At 41.9% G+C, this 18,474-nt stretch overlaps 1 protein-coding gene across 2 annotated transcripts; it reads left to right on the top strand.

Moving 5' to 3' along the window:
- Window positions 1-2,717: 2,717 nt before the first annotated feature.
- On the top strand, window positions 2,718-11,715 carry traf2a (Tnf receptor-associated factor 2a). 2 transcript variants are annotated; one of them, XM_041042431.1, is made up of 11 exons: window positions 2,718-2,905; window positions 5,193-5,271; window positions 5,809-5,907; window positions 6,442-6,603; window positions 7,370-7,444; window positions 7,569-7,643; window positions 9,031-9,117; window positions 9,334-9,516; window positions 9,856-10,033; window positions 10,146-10,294; window positions 11,487-11,715. In XM_041042431.1, the coding sequence occupies exons 1-11, from the start codon at window positions 2,718-2,720 to the stop codon at window positions 11,703-11,705; spliced, it is 1,494 nt and encodes a 497-aa protein (XP_040898365.1). In that variant the 3' UTR covers window positions 11,706-11,715. The 2 variants fall into 2 exon arrangements, with proteins under 2 accessions (XP_040898365.1, XP_040898364.1); XM_041042430.1 differs by having other exon boundaries at window positions 9,031-9,516.
- Window positions 11,716-18,474: the final 6,759 nt, after the last annotated feature.

Below are 18,474 nucleotides of genomic sequence, written 5' to 3'. Positions count from 1 at the left end.
CAACAGTGTGGAAGGCTCATGGAGAACATGCCAGCCAGGATTAAAGCGCTACTGCGTGCTAATGGCAGGAGTACTAAATATTCATTTTGTTATGTGATGGTTTCACATTCTTTGCTATTTGTTAGCTTTGATACCGACAATGTTGAGAACTGACATGCTGACACCATCAAGAATTTAGTTTTGCTATTTTTTTCTTGATAACAATAAACAAAAGAAATAATTTGTTTTGTTTGTCTGATGCAGCCACACCTTGTGAAATACAAAAAAGATTTTTCTGCAAATATTTCATGATAATATTTGAGATTGTGTAAAATTTGAAGGGTGTCCGAAAACTTTTTTCCACCACTGTACCAATATTTAGCTTTTATTTTGAAAGCAAAATCACAACAATTCCTAGATTATACTGACTAATGTAGCTAACTTGCCGCAGCTCTAGTGGTCCAGTCATGTTGTCCTATCCAACGTAGCCTGCTTCTTGATGATACATATCAGGTTAAATTTGACTGTTAATAAAAATAAAAAAAATGTGAAATTACCATCCAACACAAATTGCAGCCCAAAATTACTATCATTCAAAAAATATAACAAAGCGCTGAAATGTGAAATGCAAAGACATGTGATTTGCATCTAGAGTCCTAGCTTGTATTGCCTGTGTTTGGGCTGGCGTGTCTTATTTTTGATTTACAGGTCGTAGTTTTTCATTTGCGCTTCTCAAATTATTTATGCGCTTCTTTGTTTTTAAGAGTTTGGTCATTACGGTAAATGGTGAAACGTACAGGGGAGGGGAATTCTCTGTACTGATCTCCTATTGGTCAGTCGTATCCTGCAAGGAAGTCTGGGAAGTGAGACCTCTGACGGGGTTAGTGTTTGGGCTGTAGTACTTCCTGAAAGTTGAAATTGAAGACATTGAATTTCAGTCATTGATTCATTAAAACCTTACTGCTGACATCAGACCTCCTGAAGGTCTGTAGTTCTCTGTAGTGGCTGTTAGCCGGTTTGCTAGCTTGTTGGCTATATTCCACAGACTGTAGGTACATCCTCACTAAACCAGCTAAATCTGGAAACGGTGTTTAGTGTTTAACACTATTTTGGTAAAGAACTTCGTCCCCACTGAAACGCAGTGGAAATGGCTATATCTATTCATGCCCGTCCTTAGTTCACACATCAATAACCTGTTGATGACAGCCAACATGTTGAGCAGCTGGTGGTTAAGCCTCCGTTCAGTCCCCTCCTGATCTCCATCACCAGTGTTTCAATGCACACACACACACACTGCTTAACTGCTCTCATTTAATTATTTTTCAGTTTCTGTTGTCAGACAATCAAATGAGCACAACAAGTGATCCGATGAGGCTAAATAAAGCAGCAAAGCTGCGGCCCCCTGTATTGAATTCATGCTGAACAGCTCTATCCAAATAAACCTTCCTTGCCTTACCCTGTTGTTGTGCTAAGACACTGGTGAAATTACAGTTGTTTTATACATTCATTAAGAACACATCTGTTCCTATCAGTCTATTTATTGACAAAGACAGAAAAAATAATTGTTAGTGTGTATTTTTGTAAGTATTGATAAGTTAGAGTTGGGTCTGCCTCTGTAGGAGGAGCTATGGCAGGCGGCATGAGGCGCGATGAGACGACATGATGTTCCTGTAGGTACAGAGGCTCCTGCAAAAAGTGAACAAGTCAGTTACATCATCCCAGAGCTACACAAAGGTTTCCTCCACTCAGGCCTAATTAGTATAGAAATAAAAATAAACCCGCATCAAATATAATAATACAAATGTACATAAACCGTATCAGTTCGGTGGTCTCTGAAAACCTATCTGACTGCTGAGCAGTAAATAAAATTGTAATCCTTCCTTTTTAAAACTTGTGTTCACTCCACGAAAAATCACGTGACCATCCCTAATGAGGCCTCGTAGTGTCACACTTGTATCACACGTGCTTTGAATGGGATGATCCTGTCAGTCTGCCTCAGTGTTTGCATAATGAAACTACACACAAATTGACCAGTTTAAATTAGCAGTGCGGGGATGTTCGAGTGTCGCTCGGTATTTTCCGGGTGCAGACCTCTGAATGCATACTGCATTTTCAGTTGTCCAGTATTGGGTATTGTGCTCCTCTCAGACCAAGAGTGCAGGTCACACTAACATGATATGACAGCGTGCAGTGGAAATGACACAATATGAGTCATTATCCTCCGAAACATATTAAGCTGTGTATTTTGTGTAGTGTATTTTTTTTTATATTAAATCAACTCTGTCAACACGTATGTATGTTGTATAATGACTAGCAAGAATAAGAAATGATTAAAAGAAATTAAATCAAAAGGAAAAAACATTTATCAACACTAAAAGTTGTGCAACAATCAACCGCCGGTGTCTCCAAAATCCACAGGCAACAGGAAATCAGCAGACGGTCCTCTGCCGGACATGCGCCGCCTGGTGGTAGACATAGTAAGTTACAGCCGAACATAGCATCCTCAGCTGTCACTAATATCACATCACACACAAACGCCTGGTCTTTGTTGTCTGTGCATATGAACATCAAATATCGTTATGAGGTCTTGACATAAGCCTGAATACCCTCATAAACTGAGCAATAAAAAAAAAAATGCGATGAGTCGCTGCCGGCGATTAATTCTAAAATCACAGTGAGCACTGTTTGCTATCCTGAACACACCCCACTGAGTACCCCGATATTGTTCAGGGGAAATAATGGCTGCACAGGAACCGTCTCCACCATCTTCCCTGGAAGGTAACAAACCGGGCTTCCCAAAGAAAATTTTGGCCAACAACCTCGAAGACAAGCATCTGTGCAATTCATGCCAGAAAATCCTGAGAAGGCCCCTGCAAGCCCAATGTGGTCACCGCTTTTGTTCCTTCTGTTTCAACAAAATTGTAAGGTGAGTAGTGTCATGGTTGCTAGCCAGCTAGCTAGGTGTGTAGCCCATATGAGCAATCAGAGCTTGTTACCAGCCATCCTTCAAATATCTCCCAATTTAATGGTACCCTGCTTATTGTCATAGGCGAGGCTATGTACAACTAAAAAGACAAGTAACAGGATATATATCCCACAGACCCGCTGCATAATTCGGCGTATGTTTAATCCACCGACCACCACTTTATCCCAGTAAAATCTCAACTTGTGTGATGGTTAGCCAGCTGTGTGCTCAGACGAGTTCCGCTAACCTCTGTTGAAACTGACCGGAGCAGGCAGGGTAAATTTTCAGAAGTTCAACATGACACTGTGTTGTATTAAGATAATAACAGATCGGTATGTGTGCAGTTTCACTACAGTGACCGATAGCTGTGAAAGTGTTTACAATAAAATCCCACTCAGTTGGCTTCTTTGTCGGTGAGCGAGTAAACATTAAATCGAGCATTTTTTGATGGAAGTTTAGGATGACTTTTAGATCCGTGTGTGAGAGGACATGAGCTGGAAATAAACAGTCGATTCATTGACTACATTTAACTTTTGATAGTATTTCTATATTAAAATGATATGACATATTAATATGACGGACCTATTTCATTTTTTTTGTCATAATGCAGAAACGAACACATAAAAAAATCCCACACATGATTATTTTTTTTGTGTCTGCACTGACGGCCCAGTGAAAAGACAAGCTTGGAATGAGATCATTGATTTTTTTTTTTTCTTTCTTACAGTGCGCATGTGTGTGATGGACCATAGACCGTATGTTATATACGGTCGATGGACACTTGAATTAAAAAAAAAAAAAATCAAAGGTTAAACCTTTAAACACCCTTATGCAAAAAGCCCCGCTGTGGTCAGGTGCATCCTCTTTGCTTTAATTCACTGAATCATTGAAATGTGCCTAGATCTTGACTGGAGTCCACCTTTGCTAGAGTGAACTAATGTGACATAGTTCAGCAAAAATATACAGCTGTGTATTTACTGCAAGGTACTGCAATTCACACTACATGCAAGACAAGCCAGAGAGCAGGGCACATAACTGGGCATGAGGGACCTTGGTCAGTAAGATGACCAAAACCCAACAGTCACTTAAGTCCTCTGCAGAAATGTGACAACCTGCTGATAATACTGTACTTATGGTGAAGCATGGTGATGGCAGCATCATGCTGTGGGGGGGTTCTCTTTAGCAGGGACAGAGAGACTGGTCAGAGTTGAGTTATGGATGAATGCAGCCAAATACAGAGAGATCTTTGAAGAAAAACAGAATTCACATGACCTGAGACAGGATCGATGGTTCACCTTTCAGCACAACAATGACCTGAAGCAAACAGCAAATGTAAGGCTGGAGTGACTCCAGGACTGTCCTTTAGTGGCCCAGATAAAGTCCAGGCTAAAGCCCACAGAACATGTGGAGAGACCTGAAGACGACATTTCACAGACACTTCCCGTTCAGTCTGATGGAGCCTGTGAGGATCTGACAGGAAGAATGAGATAAACTGGACAGTTTATCCAGGTGTGCAGAGCTTGTAGAGACTTAACCGAGAAGATTCAAAGAGGCTTCTACAAAAGAGTGAATTAAAGCTCTGAAAACATTTGTCAGTGAGAGATTTCAGTTTTTGACTTTTAATACATTTGCAAAAGTTTCTAAAAACATCTAAACATCATGTAAACACAACAGCTGATTACTCACCAGTGTAGAAGAAACTTTGTGAGTTAAGCATCACACTTTATTAATTTACTCACTGTTTCATCATCTGAAACTTACATATTCACATGACTAGTTTTATTCCACCAACAGTGCAAAACCCAGAGAAATTCAGTTCTCTAAATCTTTACATTTTAGAAGCACAAATACATCTGACATTTTTACTGGACAAATTATTAAACTGATTAATAGTTAACCAGAGTAACTGTTGTTTAATTGATCAGTTAATCACTTAATCCGTGAATTGTTTCAGCTCTGTATGTGTGCTCTCAATTTAAAGTCTACTTACCAGCTTTAATGGAGCTTTTAACCGTATCACAAGGTCTTCATCAGAAAATGGAGCTCTGACCGGTTTTGGTCTTTCATTCACTTGAAGACCATGAGATGTGGATGAAAGCTGAGACAATTCCTTGAGTTGAGTTTATATTGTCATACTCACTGATCACAGGGCCAAGAGTGACCTTAGTGACCTTTAACAGTGTTTGGATAATAGTGATGTTAGTATGTAGTATGTGTATTGTCTGATTTGTTTTTTCCTCCTTTCAAGTTCTGGACCACAGAATTGCAGTGCTTGCATCAAAGAAGACTTATTTGAGGAACCCACCTCTGTTCTCAAGCAGGGTGGTGTAAGTATATCTCTGCCTTACATTGCTTTTTGTGTTTTCAGAGGTTACATTAAACTCAGCATTGGTATGCGCTGATGTTCCCTCGTTCATTAGCATAACAAAGTGTCTGTGATTGGAAGCAGAATTCAGCCAGGTTTGGTGTTTTTGGGTTGCACATAATGGAAGCCAAAGTTTTTCTGGACTTCGAGTCCCTTAAAATAATCCTGAGAGTCAGCACTGCAACGTCACAGTTATTGTTTGTTTTCAGATCCACTGTGCTGGAGTACAGAGCTGACACAACAAAAACTGTCCCAGCACTGAAACTTTGTGACTGCTCTGTAAGTCTTGGCAGCACAGACAATAGATGGAGCGACTGTAGTCCTGTGTCCCTAGAAAGACCATATGCGCTGAAGAAATTAGAGCCAGGAGGGAAAAGTGAGCTCCAAGTATCCTGACCCTCAGTAAACTGACACAGAGTGTTGGTAACACAACCCTTCAGACTGTAACTGAAGACACAAACTAGACAACACTGACAACAACCTCTGCTTTTCCATCCAGGCTTTCCCAGACAATGCAGCTCGGAGAGAAGTTGAGGCTCTGGCAGCCGTCTGTCCCAACGAGGGATGCACGTGGACGGGGACTATCAAAGAATTTGAGGTGCATACTAATGCAAAGCAGGCTGGGAAATTAACACCCGCTCCCATCACAAATAATGTCTGTGCCAGTGATCTCATTTTGATAGTATATGGGAAGAACGAGTCTATCTTTTTGAGCAAGTGTTCTTATAAATGTTTTTGATATTAAGTCTTTATAAATTTGCATAAAGATCATCAGGTGAACAGTAAATTGAAAAATGCAATCGATTACTCATTACACATTACTCACTGAAAAAAAAACATCACTTTACTAAATACTCAGTTACTCCAAGTCTAAAAAAAGAGGTGAGTCCTGAATGTACATGTGCCTGTGGCTGACGTTTGCCACATCAGCCAGCCAAGAGCACGCAACACACACTGTTTTTAAGGAACGTTTAACCCCAAATGTCACACACATCCTGATATGTACATACGCCACCTGGTGGCAGTCTGCAGTCAGGGACATCATCCAGTCAAGGGTACATCCAAGTTCACCAAACAATAAGTGAACATCGGAAAAAAATGCTGAAAATGTTTTTTTGTCGGTCATCTGAAGGCTAGCCATGAGGGCAACTGTGACTTCATGATCATCCTGTGTCCTTCCTGTAAAGAGCTGATGAGAGCCAATGAACAGGAACGCCACAACGAGAGAGAGTGTCCAGAAAGGACACTCAACTGCAAATACTGCAAAGAGCCCTTCTTGTTGAAGAACATCAAGGTCAGACTTCTCTGCTTTACTGTAATCAAACACTGTCTGTCTTTAGGGTGAGCTAACTGGTTTGTGATAAGAGAGGACTTTTAAGGTAGATGCCAGTATAGATATTTGAGCTTTTTTTAAAAATCATATAACAAAATATAGAACAATGTTATTTTTCCAGTCATTATTTATGTTGTGGTTTAAAACTGTATCATTTTTAATGATACAGGAAACTGATACAGAGAGTAAACACTGCAGAAACAAGTCAAAAACTGTACTGACATGTGAGAACTGTAGTTGATTTACAGGAACTCCGCTGTTGTGTTGCCATGCTGCCAACAGTGGAGTCACAGTGCTCTCTAATGGACAGATTATACAATAGTCACTCTGGTAATAAAAGAGCTCAGTCCCCCATCTTTGGCTGTCCATAATTTTAATTTCTTTTTATGTCTGTTGTTAAAAACATTGCTGCCAATTTATCTGCAATAAACTTAAACTGGCCAATGTATCGGTCTGCCTTTAAACTGTAGTTCTCAGACTTTGAAACATGATTTCATGTAAGCAAAACCTTGCTGAAAACTTTATAGCTCAGCGTGTGTTTGGGAAAAATGTTCTCATACAGACAGCTTCCTCTGATGTCTTAAAACAGCTTTTTATATTTAGAACTGAATTTGTTTGTAGCACAAGAAAAAAAGCTGTAACAGTGAAGGAGGCTGAGTAGAGAAGATACAGTTTTTATTGTGAACTAACTTTGTTTACTTTTCTATTTTTTATTTTTTTTTTTTAGGCTCATGATGAAATTTGTCCAAAGTACCCGATGATTTGTGAAGGTTGTGCCAAGAAAAAGATCCCCAGAGAGAAGGTATCCCAAATATTCATTTCAAGTGAATGTTCTTGTTCTGTTAGATTGATCTCAAGGATCAAATACTACAACGTGTTCTGTAGATCAGTAGCTTCCTTCTGTATTTTTTTTTTTTGTTTTGCAGTATGTGGACCATATTAAGTTCTGCAGTAAATTTAAAGCTCCATGCAGATTTCATGTTGTTGGCTGCGATACGTCTGTAAGTAGACATTTTTGTCATCATTTGTTATGTATGTAACACTGGTTAATGTAATAACTACTGGATCATACAGCAATTAAATTCTCAGACTGATATTTTAACTAAAAAGGAAAAATGTACACATAACATAAATTTATATAAATTATTTTTTTTTCTTTTTGAAACATTTAGAGGATCATTGGCATGGTATATTATATTATTCAACAGCTTTTGTAGAATTGGTTGCCACGTAAATACATGGCTCTTGTGTTGTTCAGTATGAAATTCATGTTTGTGTATATAGACACAATGCCTGTGTGTTACAATAACACTTGACATGAGTGTGTTCAAGCTTTTTGACACTGATGAACAAAAAAAGTGAAAACAATTTAGATCAGTTTGTGAAAACTTGAGTACAAATATGAAACCTAAATCTGACAGTCTGCAGTTTTGGTCAGAGTTCTGGTTGTGTGTCGTTAGTAGCGGTTAATGTTGCCTGGACCTCTGCAGCCTGCAGCAGAGATGAGCAGCAGGCTGCAGAGGTCTGGTTAGCTCACTTCCTTCTAACGCCACACCCCAGATTGTGTTACTTTTCAAACCTTTAGTCTTCAGACTGAACTGACGCTGACTCAAGTGACATCCCTTGAGGCAGTTTATCAGATTTCACTCAGACACAAGAGGCTTTATACAACTTTTTTCACATGCAGTAGCATTACCCAACACCTGGAGACAGACTTTGATGTGAAAAATTGATGATGTTCCCCTTTAAGACTGATGTAAATAGGTCTGTACCAGCTTCAAACATCTGCTACTTTCCCTCTTGTCTTCTTTCTGAAACTGCTCAGACTGTCTAGTTGATAACAATAAAACATGGGGAAACCATTAGATGTGGTTAAAAGCCCCAGAAGAAGCTTTTAATTGGACCTTGAGGTTTTCTTTCCCTTTCTTTTCATCAAATTACTCTTTCCAAAGTCAGGAATGAGCTTTAATGCTCTGTTGAATTGTATAGGTATTATATTGTATATTTGGGAACAGCCTCAGTTGAATTTGATTTGGGATTTTCTAAAACATGTCACAGTAAAGTGTTTGAATGCTTATGGTTTATATTTGTACTTAATTTGTGACATCTATTTTCACTTTGATATGAAGTCATTTTTCTGTATCAGTGTGGTTAAACAGTAAAGCATGAAAACTGCAGTGATGAATAATTTGTAATGAGTAATTATCTGTTATTAGTTTCATTATTTCTTTGCTGTGGGTTTTTACTGTTTCCTTCTGCTGCAGCACAGTTTCACACACATCATTAAAATATCATTTCTGCTGTATGTATGTATGTGATGGTTGTGTACTGTTATTTCTGTGTTCTGTATCCTTATGTGTTGCTGCTTGTATCTTTCTTTGATCCAAGGTGGAGAAAGAGAAGATTCATGACCATGAGCGGCAGTGTTCCTATGAACACCTCAACTTGCTCCTGCATTTCATCATGGGCATCAAGGTGAGCCTGGAGAGCCTGCAGCCCCAGAGCCTGGAGGTGGCCAGCCACAAGCTGCAGGAGCTCCACCAGTCCCTCAGGGACCTGGAGCAGAAGATGAGCCAGCTGGGTGGGGGTGGTGCCGCAGCTCCCGTACAGGGTGCGTGCGCACCGACCCTGGCCACCTCCTTCACCCCGCTGCCCAGCGCTGTGGGTGCTGCCCTGGAACTGCAGCTCCAGAGCGAAAAGACCAAGGTGGCGGAGCTGAGTCGGCGCTGCCAGGAGCTGGAGCTCAAAGTGAGCACGTTCGAGAACATCGTCTGTGTCCTCAACCGAGAGATGGAGCGCTCCTGCACCACCATGGAGGCCTACAACCGCCAACACCGACTGGACCAGGACAAGATTGAGATTCTCAACAACAAGGTGACAAAACGACACACGACCTCTGAAAACCCTTTGATATAATGAAAATCACAGCAGGACTGACACTGTGGGACCAACTCAGACAAAACTGACTGTGTTTGTGTTCCTCTACAAACACATCACACACTGGAGCTGGGAATGCTTTACCAAACTGCCAGTGCATTGGTTTAGCTCCTGTAGGTCCAAGCTGTGGTGCTCCTGGGCTCATTTTACAACTTAAAGTACCTTAACTGAATCCATGAGCTGCATATTGTTACGACATCAGAAATAAAATAGCCAGTAACCCTAGAGACTTTGAGTTAAATGAAGTGTTCCTGTTCATGTGTTGCTGTGCTGCAGGTTCGTCAGCTGGAGAGGACTGTGAGTCTCAGAGACCTGTCCATCGTGGAGATGGAGGGGAAAATGAGGGAGATGTCTGCAGCCACGTATGACGGCATCTTTGTCTGGAAGATCTCAGATTTCACCAAGAAGAGGCAGGACGCTGTGGCCGGCCGTGCCCCTGCTATGTTCTCACCTGGTAACAACTTCGTATGATGACTAACATCTGTCCAGGCAATGACGAGGCATCTGTTTGCTTAGCACCGAATAACTGACACGATCACACTTAATTGCTGCATTTTGTTTTCCAGCCTTTTATACCAGTAAATACGGCTACAAGATGTGCTTGCGGATCTACCTGAATGGTGATGGGACGGGCCGCGGCACCCACTTGTCTCTGTTCTTTGTGGTGATGAGAGGACACAGCGACGCACTCCTCAAGTGGCCTTTTAATCAGAAGGTAACTCATTAGAATCAGACTAAGATAATGTTACTGTACGAGTGCACTTATTTTGAAATGGGTACGGTAATAAAACTAATGTGGGAAAACCAAAAGGTTTATTATTCAGAATAGTTTAATGTAATTAAAAAATGTTTGAATACTTCCTCCACATGTTTTAAAAGCCCTAAAAACTCATTCTTCAATGATCTCTGATAAATACACTATTTTCTGCCAAAGTTCAAACACTTTCCGTGATTGAATTAGACAGATTTTCGGTGTCTTTTATTTTTGTCCAAGCTCTACTCAGTGGTTTGAATTGGAACGGACATAGTCTGAAAAATGTGAAGTCATGGTTTCTGTGCACCAGTAGGATTTAGTGGCATTTGAATGAAAATCCGAGGACATCTGGGCTTGTTTGTTGCCAGGCCACTGTTAAACAACACCGACAACCTTAGGCAGATTAGCTGAGTTTGAGTGTTAAACTCTCATGAAATAAAACCCAAGGATGTTTTTTTCCCCCCAAACCTTAACTTCGTTGCGAGTCGTTGCTCAATTTACAAGTGTTTGATACTACAGAGAAATGTGAAAAATTTGAAACCATGTTTTCAGGGACCTTAAGACAAATACAAATACTCTACTCTGAATAATAACTTGTGTCTGAAATGGTTTTCCCTCAAAAAAAAAGCCCAATTACTTATTTAAAGATACTTAAAATTATATTTTTGGGCTGAGCTAGGCTAGGCTAACCACATTCTGGTTCCAGCTTCCAACTTTAATGCAAAGAAATTGTGAGATTGTTATCTTCTCATCTCATCTAATTCTCTAGAAGAAAGCAAATAAATGAATAACATGCACAGTAATTTATGGACACTTCAGACATTTGCTTTTTTTTTTTTTTGGCCTGTTGGTACTTTCATTGGTACTTTTTAAGTGGCTTTACATCCACAAACACCATGTTGTCTTGCTTTGATGTTATTTTTGTGTTTGGATTCAGATTTAGCTTTTTAGTGGATTGTTAAACCAATATTTATTTATTCATTTTATTTACTTTTTCCACGTTTCATGATTAATTTTGAAAACGTTGTTTTTCACATCATAACCCGCCCCTTTAAGTGTGTCACCATGCTAAAACTGGACCTGCATTATTGGGTCAGCTCCAGTGTTTCTGTCAGAGCAGATGTAAGGTTAGACTCGTAACATCTGTACCCAGGTCACCCTAATGCTGCTCGACCAGAACAACAGGGAGCACATAATCGATGCCTTCCGGCCCGACATCTCCTCCTCGTCCTTCCAGAGGCCCGTCAGTGACATGAACATCGCCAGCGGCTGTCCGCTCTTCTGTTCACTTTCCAAACTGGACTCTAAAAACTCTTACATACGCGACGACACCATCTTCATCAAGGCCATTGTAGACCTCACTGGACTCTAGGCAAAAGATGAGGGCATAAATCCAACCCTGCCTTTTGTTGCTAGTACCCTTTTCAAATGAACAGGCTTTTGTATCACCAGTAACTGGCATTTCTCTTCGGGGTCTGTCTGGTTCCTTTAGTTTTAGTATGGATCGTTGGCGGCAATATGCGAGAGCATTGCAACTGTTTTACCAAGAAAACAGAGTTTTCATTTGTTAAAAACAACGATTACCTACACTGGAGTTTATACAATACAGTATATATATACATATATATACTCACATGTGGCTGGTGACAGGTGTCTCCCACCCTGCAGAAGACACACAGCATTTGAACAGATAGAAGCATTCCAAGACAAGCATAGGTAGAATATTATATTAGTGAAATAACTAGAAAACAGTGCCATTGTCTCTAATCTAATAGTGGTAATCCTATGGCTTCTTATACCATAGACGAGGCTCACCATGTTCAGTTTTACACAGAAAGATCACTTATTATTTTTTTTTTTAGGTTTAAACTGAGAGGTTTAACTGATTTTGCAAGAATTTTATGTCCCTTCACATTTAAATGTTGTTTCTTGCTGCAAGTAAATAAGATTCTCCTGTGATGAAAGTCATTTATTGCTGCTAGTTTCAAGTTAAGGCCCAAAATAACTGAGCTTTAACTAGTAGCGAGCATAACTACCGTATCCTGAGTCACATAAAATAATTAAAGCTGGTGGCTTGGAGCTGAACTCCACACCAAGCTAAAAATTACATTTGACAACTATGGCACTGAAAAGCTGATATGGCCAACACCGAGTTCCGTCTCTGGCAGCCACAGAAATCACAACAAAATCTAATATTCACTCTCCTGGTTAGCTCTGTTTTGGTCTCCACCAACTCCTGTGGTGTGTTGATCAGATCAAAACACAGATCAAAACACAAACGTGAGCGGAACATGTAGTTTTTTGGCCTATTGTTACTATAAGAATACTGATAGTGCAGCTTTAAAAAAAAAAAAAAAAAAACATCTGTCAAACTGCATATTGCCTGTGATGCAAGTTGTTTTTCTGTTATCCAGTTTTCACCTGGGTTTTTTTAATTAGGGCCCGAGCACCGAGTGGTGCGAAGGCCCTATTGTAATTCTAATGTTTATTAGGGCCCGAGCACCGAGTGGTGCGAAGGCCCTATTGTTTTTCTAATGTTTATTATTATTATTATTATTATTATTATTCCTCCCAAACAACTGCATTTTTCAACCCCTTCCCATGCTCTAAAACGCCTGAAATTTTGCACACTCATCAGGTCTGGTGAAAAATTTGATATTTTGTGGTCGTTGTAAATGGGGGGGGCCAAATGGCTCCGCAGCGCCCCCTTGAAATTTTCAAAACCCCCCTCCCATTGGGCTTAGTTTGTCATAGGTGCATGAAAATTGGTACACATGTTGATCATACCGAGACACACCAAAAAGTCTCTTGACACCATGACCTCAACCCAACAGGAAGTCCGCCATTGTGGTCGGAAGTTGGCGATTTTGGCGAAATACACCATTGGTATGCGGACGAACTCGTGCTAGGGATTTCACCTGATCCACTTCATACTTGGTGGACCTCATCTCAAGACCATGATGATCAAAAGTTATCAAAGGCTTTTCTCTAAGTTAAAGGGCGTGGCCTCTGTGGCCCGCCAAAGTTTGGTGGCGTTTGGTGAATTTGCCATGACATTTTGAATGGCTCTCACGTCCACATACTTTATCCAAACATCTTCAAACTTCATGAGCTTGATCAGGGCTCTGCCCTGAACGCCTCCATATGTCAAACTCCCGCCTTACTCGTGGCGTCCCCTGCTGGTAACAGGAAATGACCTATTTTTACTCTGAAGTGTACTGCTCCTTAATAGTTGACACCATCGGCTTGTTTTCTGCTCTACAACCTTCCCAACTACTTGGTGAAGCTACATTATAAAGGCCGTGAAGCTGGGTGCAATGGCATCTGTGTGGCGGCGCGGCAACTGACGATCCCTCGCCGTGAAATTACGTTTGGATTTGTAATGACCTTAACCACCTCCTATGATCCTAAAAATTCATACACACGTTCTTGGGGGCTGGTCCTAGACTCTGATGGGGTTTTTGTAATTGGGCGGGGCAAAATGGCTCAACGGCGCCCCCTTGAAGATTTAAAATACCCCTCTCCATATGGGTTTTTTTGGAGTACGAAGATGAAAATCGGTACACATAAAGAACACTTCCTGACGCACAAAAAAGTCTCTTGACACCATGACCTCAACCTAGCAGGAAGTCGGCCATTTTGTTTTTGGCGGCAAAATTTCAGTGCTTTCCACCATTGGTATGCGGACGAACTCGTGCTAGGGATTTCACCCGATCAACTTCATATCTGGTGGACCTCACCTCAAGACCATGATGATCAAAAGTTATCAAAGGCTTTTCTCTAAGTTAAAGGGCGTGGCCTCTGTGGCTCGCCAAAGTTCGGTGGCGTTTGGTGAATTTGCCATGACATTTTGAATGGCTCTCACGTCCACATACTTTATCCAAACATCTTCAAACTTCATGAGCATGATGAGGGCTCTGCCCTGAACGGCTCCATATGTCAAACTCCCGCCTTACTCGTGGCGCCCCCTGCTGGTAACAGGAAATAACGTGTTTGTACTATGACGTGTACTGGGGAGAAGAGGAGAGGACATAGGGGGACTCTGGTACTCTTGGCTGCGCCGGCTGCGACTCCCGCGGGTCGCAAGGGGTGCGAGGGCCCGTCATCGCTGCTTGCAGCTTTAATTATTATTATTATTATTATTATTTTTCCTCCCAAACAACTGCATTTTTCAACCCCTTCCCATGCTCTAAAACGCCTGAAATTTTGCACACTCATCAGGTCTGGTGAAAAATTTGATATTTTGTGGTCCTTGTAAATGGGGGGGGCAAAATGGCTCCGCAGCGCCCCCTTGAAATTTTCAAAACCCCCCTCCCATTGGGCTTAGTTTGTCATAGGTGCATGAAAATTGGTACACATGTTGATCATACCGAGACACACCAAAAAGTCTCTTGACACCATGACCTCAACCCAACAGGAAGACCGCCATTGTGGTCGGAAGTTGGCGATTTTGGCGAATTACACCATTGGTATGCGGACGAACTCGTGCTAGGGATTTCACCCGATCCACTTCATATTTGGTGGACCTCACCTCAAGACCATGATGATCAAAAGTTATCACAGAGTTTTCTCTAAGTTAAAGGGCGTGGCCTCTGTGGCCCGCCAAAGTTTGGTGGCGTTTGGTGAATTTGCCATGACATTTTGAATGGCTCTCACGTCCACATACTTTATCCAAACATCTTCAAACTTCATGAGCATGATCAGGGCTCTGCCCTGAACGCCTCCATATGTCAAACTCCCGCCTTACTCGTGGCGTCCCCTGCTGGTAACAGGAAATGACCTATTTTTACTCTGAAGTGTACTGCTCCTTAATAGTTGACACCATCGGCTTCGTTTCTGCTCTACAACCTTCCCAACTACTTGGTGAAGCTACATTATAAAGGCCGTGAAGCTGGGTGCAATGGCATCTGTGTGGCGGCGCGGCAACTGACGATCCCTCGCCGTGAAATTACGTTTGGATTTGTAATGACCTTAACCACCTCCTATGATCCTAAAAATTCATACACACGTTCTTGGGGGCTGGTCCTAGACTCTGATGGGGTTTTTGTAATTGGGCGGGGCAAAATGGCTCAACGGCGCCCCCTTGAAGATTTAAAATACCCCTCTCCATATGGGTTTTTTTGGAGTACGAAGATGAAAATCGGTACACATAAAGAACACTTCCTGACGCACAAAAAAGTCTCTTGACACCATGACCTCAACCTAGCAGGAAGTCGGCCATTTTGTTTTTGGCGGCCAAATTTCAGTGCTTTCCACCATTGGTATGCGGACGAACTCGTGCTAGGGATTTCACCCGATCAACTTCATATCTGGTGGACCTCACCTCAAGACCATGATGATCAAAAGTTATCAAAGGCTTTTCTCTAAGTTAAAGGGCGTGGCCTCTGTGGCTCGCCAAAGTTCGGTGGCGTTTGGTGAATTTGCCATGACATTTTGAATGGCTCTCACGTCCACATACTTTATCCAAACATCTTCAAACTTCATGAGCATGATGAGGGCTCTGCCCTGAACGGCTCCATATGTCAAACTCCCGCCTTACTCGTGGCGCCCCCTGCTGGTAACAGGAAATAACCTGTTTGTACTATGACGTGTACTGGGGAGAAGAGGAGAGGACATAGGAGGACTCTGGTACTCTTGGCTGCGCCGGCTGCGACTCCCGCGGGTCGCAAGGGGTGCGAGGGCCCGTCATCGCTGCTTGCAGCTTTAATTATTAGGGCCCGAGCACCGAGTGGTGCGAAGGCCCTATTGTTTTTGTAATGTTTATTATTATTAGGGCCCGAGCACCGAGTGGTGCGAAGGCCCTATTGTAATTCTAATGTTTATTATTATTATTATTATTTGTCCTCCCAAACAACTGCATTTTTCAACCCCTTCCCATGCTCTAAAACGCCTGAAATTTTGCACACTCATCAGGTCTGGTGAAAAATTTGATATTTTGTGGTCGTTGTAAATGGGGGGGGCAAAATGGCTCTGCAGCGCCCCCTTGAAATTTTCAAAACCCCCCTCCCATTGGGCTTAGTTTGTCATAGGTGCATGAAAATTGGTACACATGTTGATCATACCGAGACACACCAAAAAGTCTCTTGACACCATGACCTCAACCCAACAGGAAGTCCGCCATTGTGGTCGGAAGTTGGCGATTTTGGCGAATTACACCATTGGTATGCGGACGAACTCGTGCTAGGGATTTCACCCGATCCACTTCATATTTGGTGGACCTCACCTCAAGACCATGATGATCAAAAGTTATCACAGAGTTTTCTCTAAGTTAAAGGGCGTGGCCTCTGTGGCCCGCCAAAGTTTGCTGGCGTTTGGTGAATTTGCCATGACATTTTGAATGGCTCTCACGTCCACATACTTTATCCAAACATCTTCAAACTTTATGAGCATGATCAGGGCTCTGCCCTGAACGCCTCCATATGTCAAACTCCCGCCTTGCTCGTGGCGTCCCCTGCTGGTAACAGGAAATGACCTATTTTTACTCTGAAGTGTACTGCTCCTTAATAGTTGACACCATCGGCTTGGTTTCTGCTCTACAACCTTCCCAACTACTTGGTGAAGCTACATTATAAAGGCCGTGAAGCTGGGTGCAATGGCATCTGTGTGGCGGCGCGGCAACTGACGATCCCTCGCCGTGAAATTACGTTTGGATTTGTAATGACCTTAACCACCTCCTATGATCCTAAAAATTCATACACACGTTCTTGGGGGCTGGTCCTAGACTCTGATGGGGTTTTTGTAATTGGGCGGGGCAAAATGGCTCAACGGCGCCCCCTTGAAGATTTAAAATACCCCTCTCCATATGGGTTTTTTTGGAATACAAAGATGAAAATCGGTACACATAAAGAACACTTCGGGACGCACAAAAAAGTCTCTTGACACCATGACCTCAACCCAGCAGGAAGTCAGCCATTTTGTTTTTGGCGGCCAAATTTGAGTGCTTTCCACCATTGGTATGCGGATGAACTCGTGCTAGGGATTTCACCCGATCGATTTCATATCTGGTGGACCTCACCTCAAGACCATGATGATCAAAAGTTATAAGAGACTTTTCTCTAAGTTAAAGGGCGTGGCCTCTGTGGCTCGCCAAAGTTCGATGGCGTTTGGTGAATTTGCCATGACATTTTGAATGGCTCTCACATCCACATACTTTATCCAAACATCGTCAAACTTCATGAGCATGATGAGGGCTCTGCCCTGAACGCCTCCATATGTCAAACTCCCGCCTTACTCGTGGCGCCCCCTGCTGGTAACAGGAAATAACCTGTTTGTACTATGACGTGTACTGGGGAGAAGAGGAGAGGACATAGGAGGACTCTGGTACTCTTGGCTGCACCGGCTGCGACTCCCGCGGGTCGCAAGGGGTGCGAGGGCCCGTCATCGCTGCTTGCAGCTTTAATTGTATTTTTGTATTTTTAAAGTTTGGAAATTTCAAACACCAATACATTTCCATTATTATTATTTTTTTAATTAAAAACTGAAAATACTGAGCCATGAAAATAATATGTAGATCAAACGGCCAACGAGCGCAGCGATAGATCAAGCAGGTCTAGGCGGTTGTGCTCGCGGTTGGTGTGTACTGCCTGACATTTGATTAACTGATTATTTTTGTTAATTGCTTTTTTTTTGGCATTTAGAGATGTGGAGTTCCAGTGTGACGCCCATGTAGCCTTCAGAGTGTCGCTCAGCTTTGCACACAGTTTGTAGTGCAGTTGGAATTTTTGAACTTGTTTATGGTTTCCTAACATCTATGCCTCTAACTCTCACGTCCTGTATTCATTGGTAATCATTTGTGGTGGTGGACATTGTTTGAATTCCATGAATTCTGAGTGCAGTATTTCAGGTGTGAATGTTGTTGGCGTGTGCGTGCATGTGTGTGTGTGTGTGTTTGTGTGTGTGTGTATGTGTGTGTGTACTGTCTCATCCCTTTGCTGTGGTTTGCAGTTTTAGTTTCGTGTTGGATCTGTGGAAGATACACTGTAGCTTACAACAGTTTCTGGGTTGTTTGTCTAAGAAACCTCAGCAGCGATGGTGATCAAGCTGATTTACCCAAATGGAAATATGACATATTTTATTACAAATGAAACATATCTTTGCATACGAGTTCTAATAAATTTAATAAATAACCTTTGATATGAACT

Source organism: Toxotes jaculatrix, chromosome 7 (assembly GCF_017976425.1).
Source record: "Toxotes jaculatrix isolate fToxJac2 chromosome 7, fToxJac2.pri, whole genome shotgun sequence".
NCBI classification, from domain to species: Eukaryota; Metazoa; Chordata; class Actinopteri; family Toxotidae; genus Toxotes; species Toxotes jaculatrix.
This window is presented reverse-complemented; position numbering and strand designations above follow the sequence as displayed.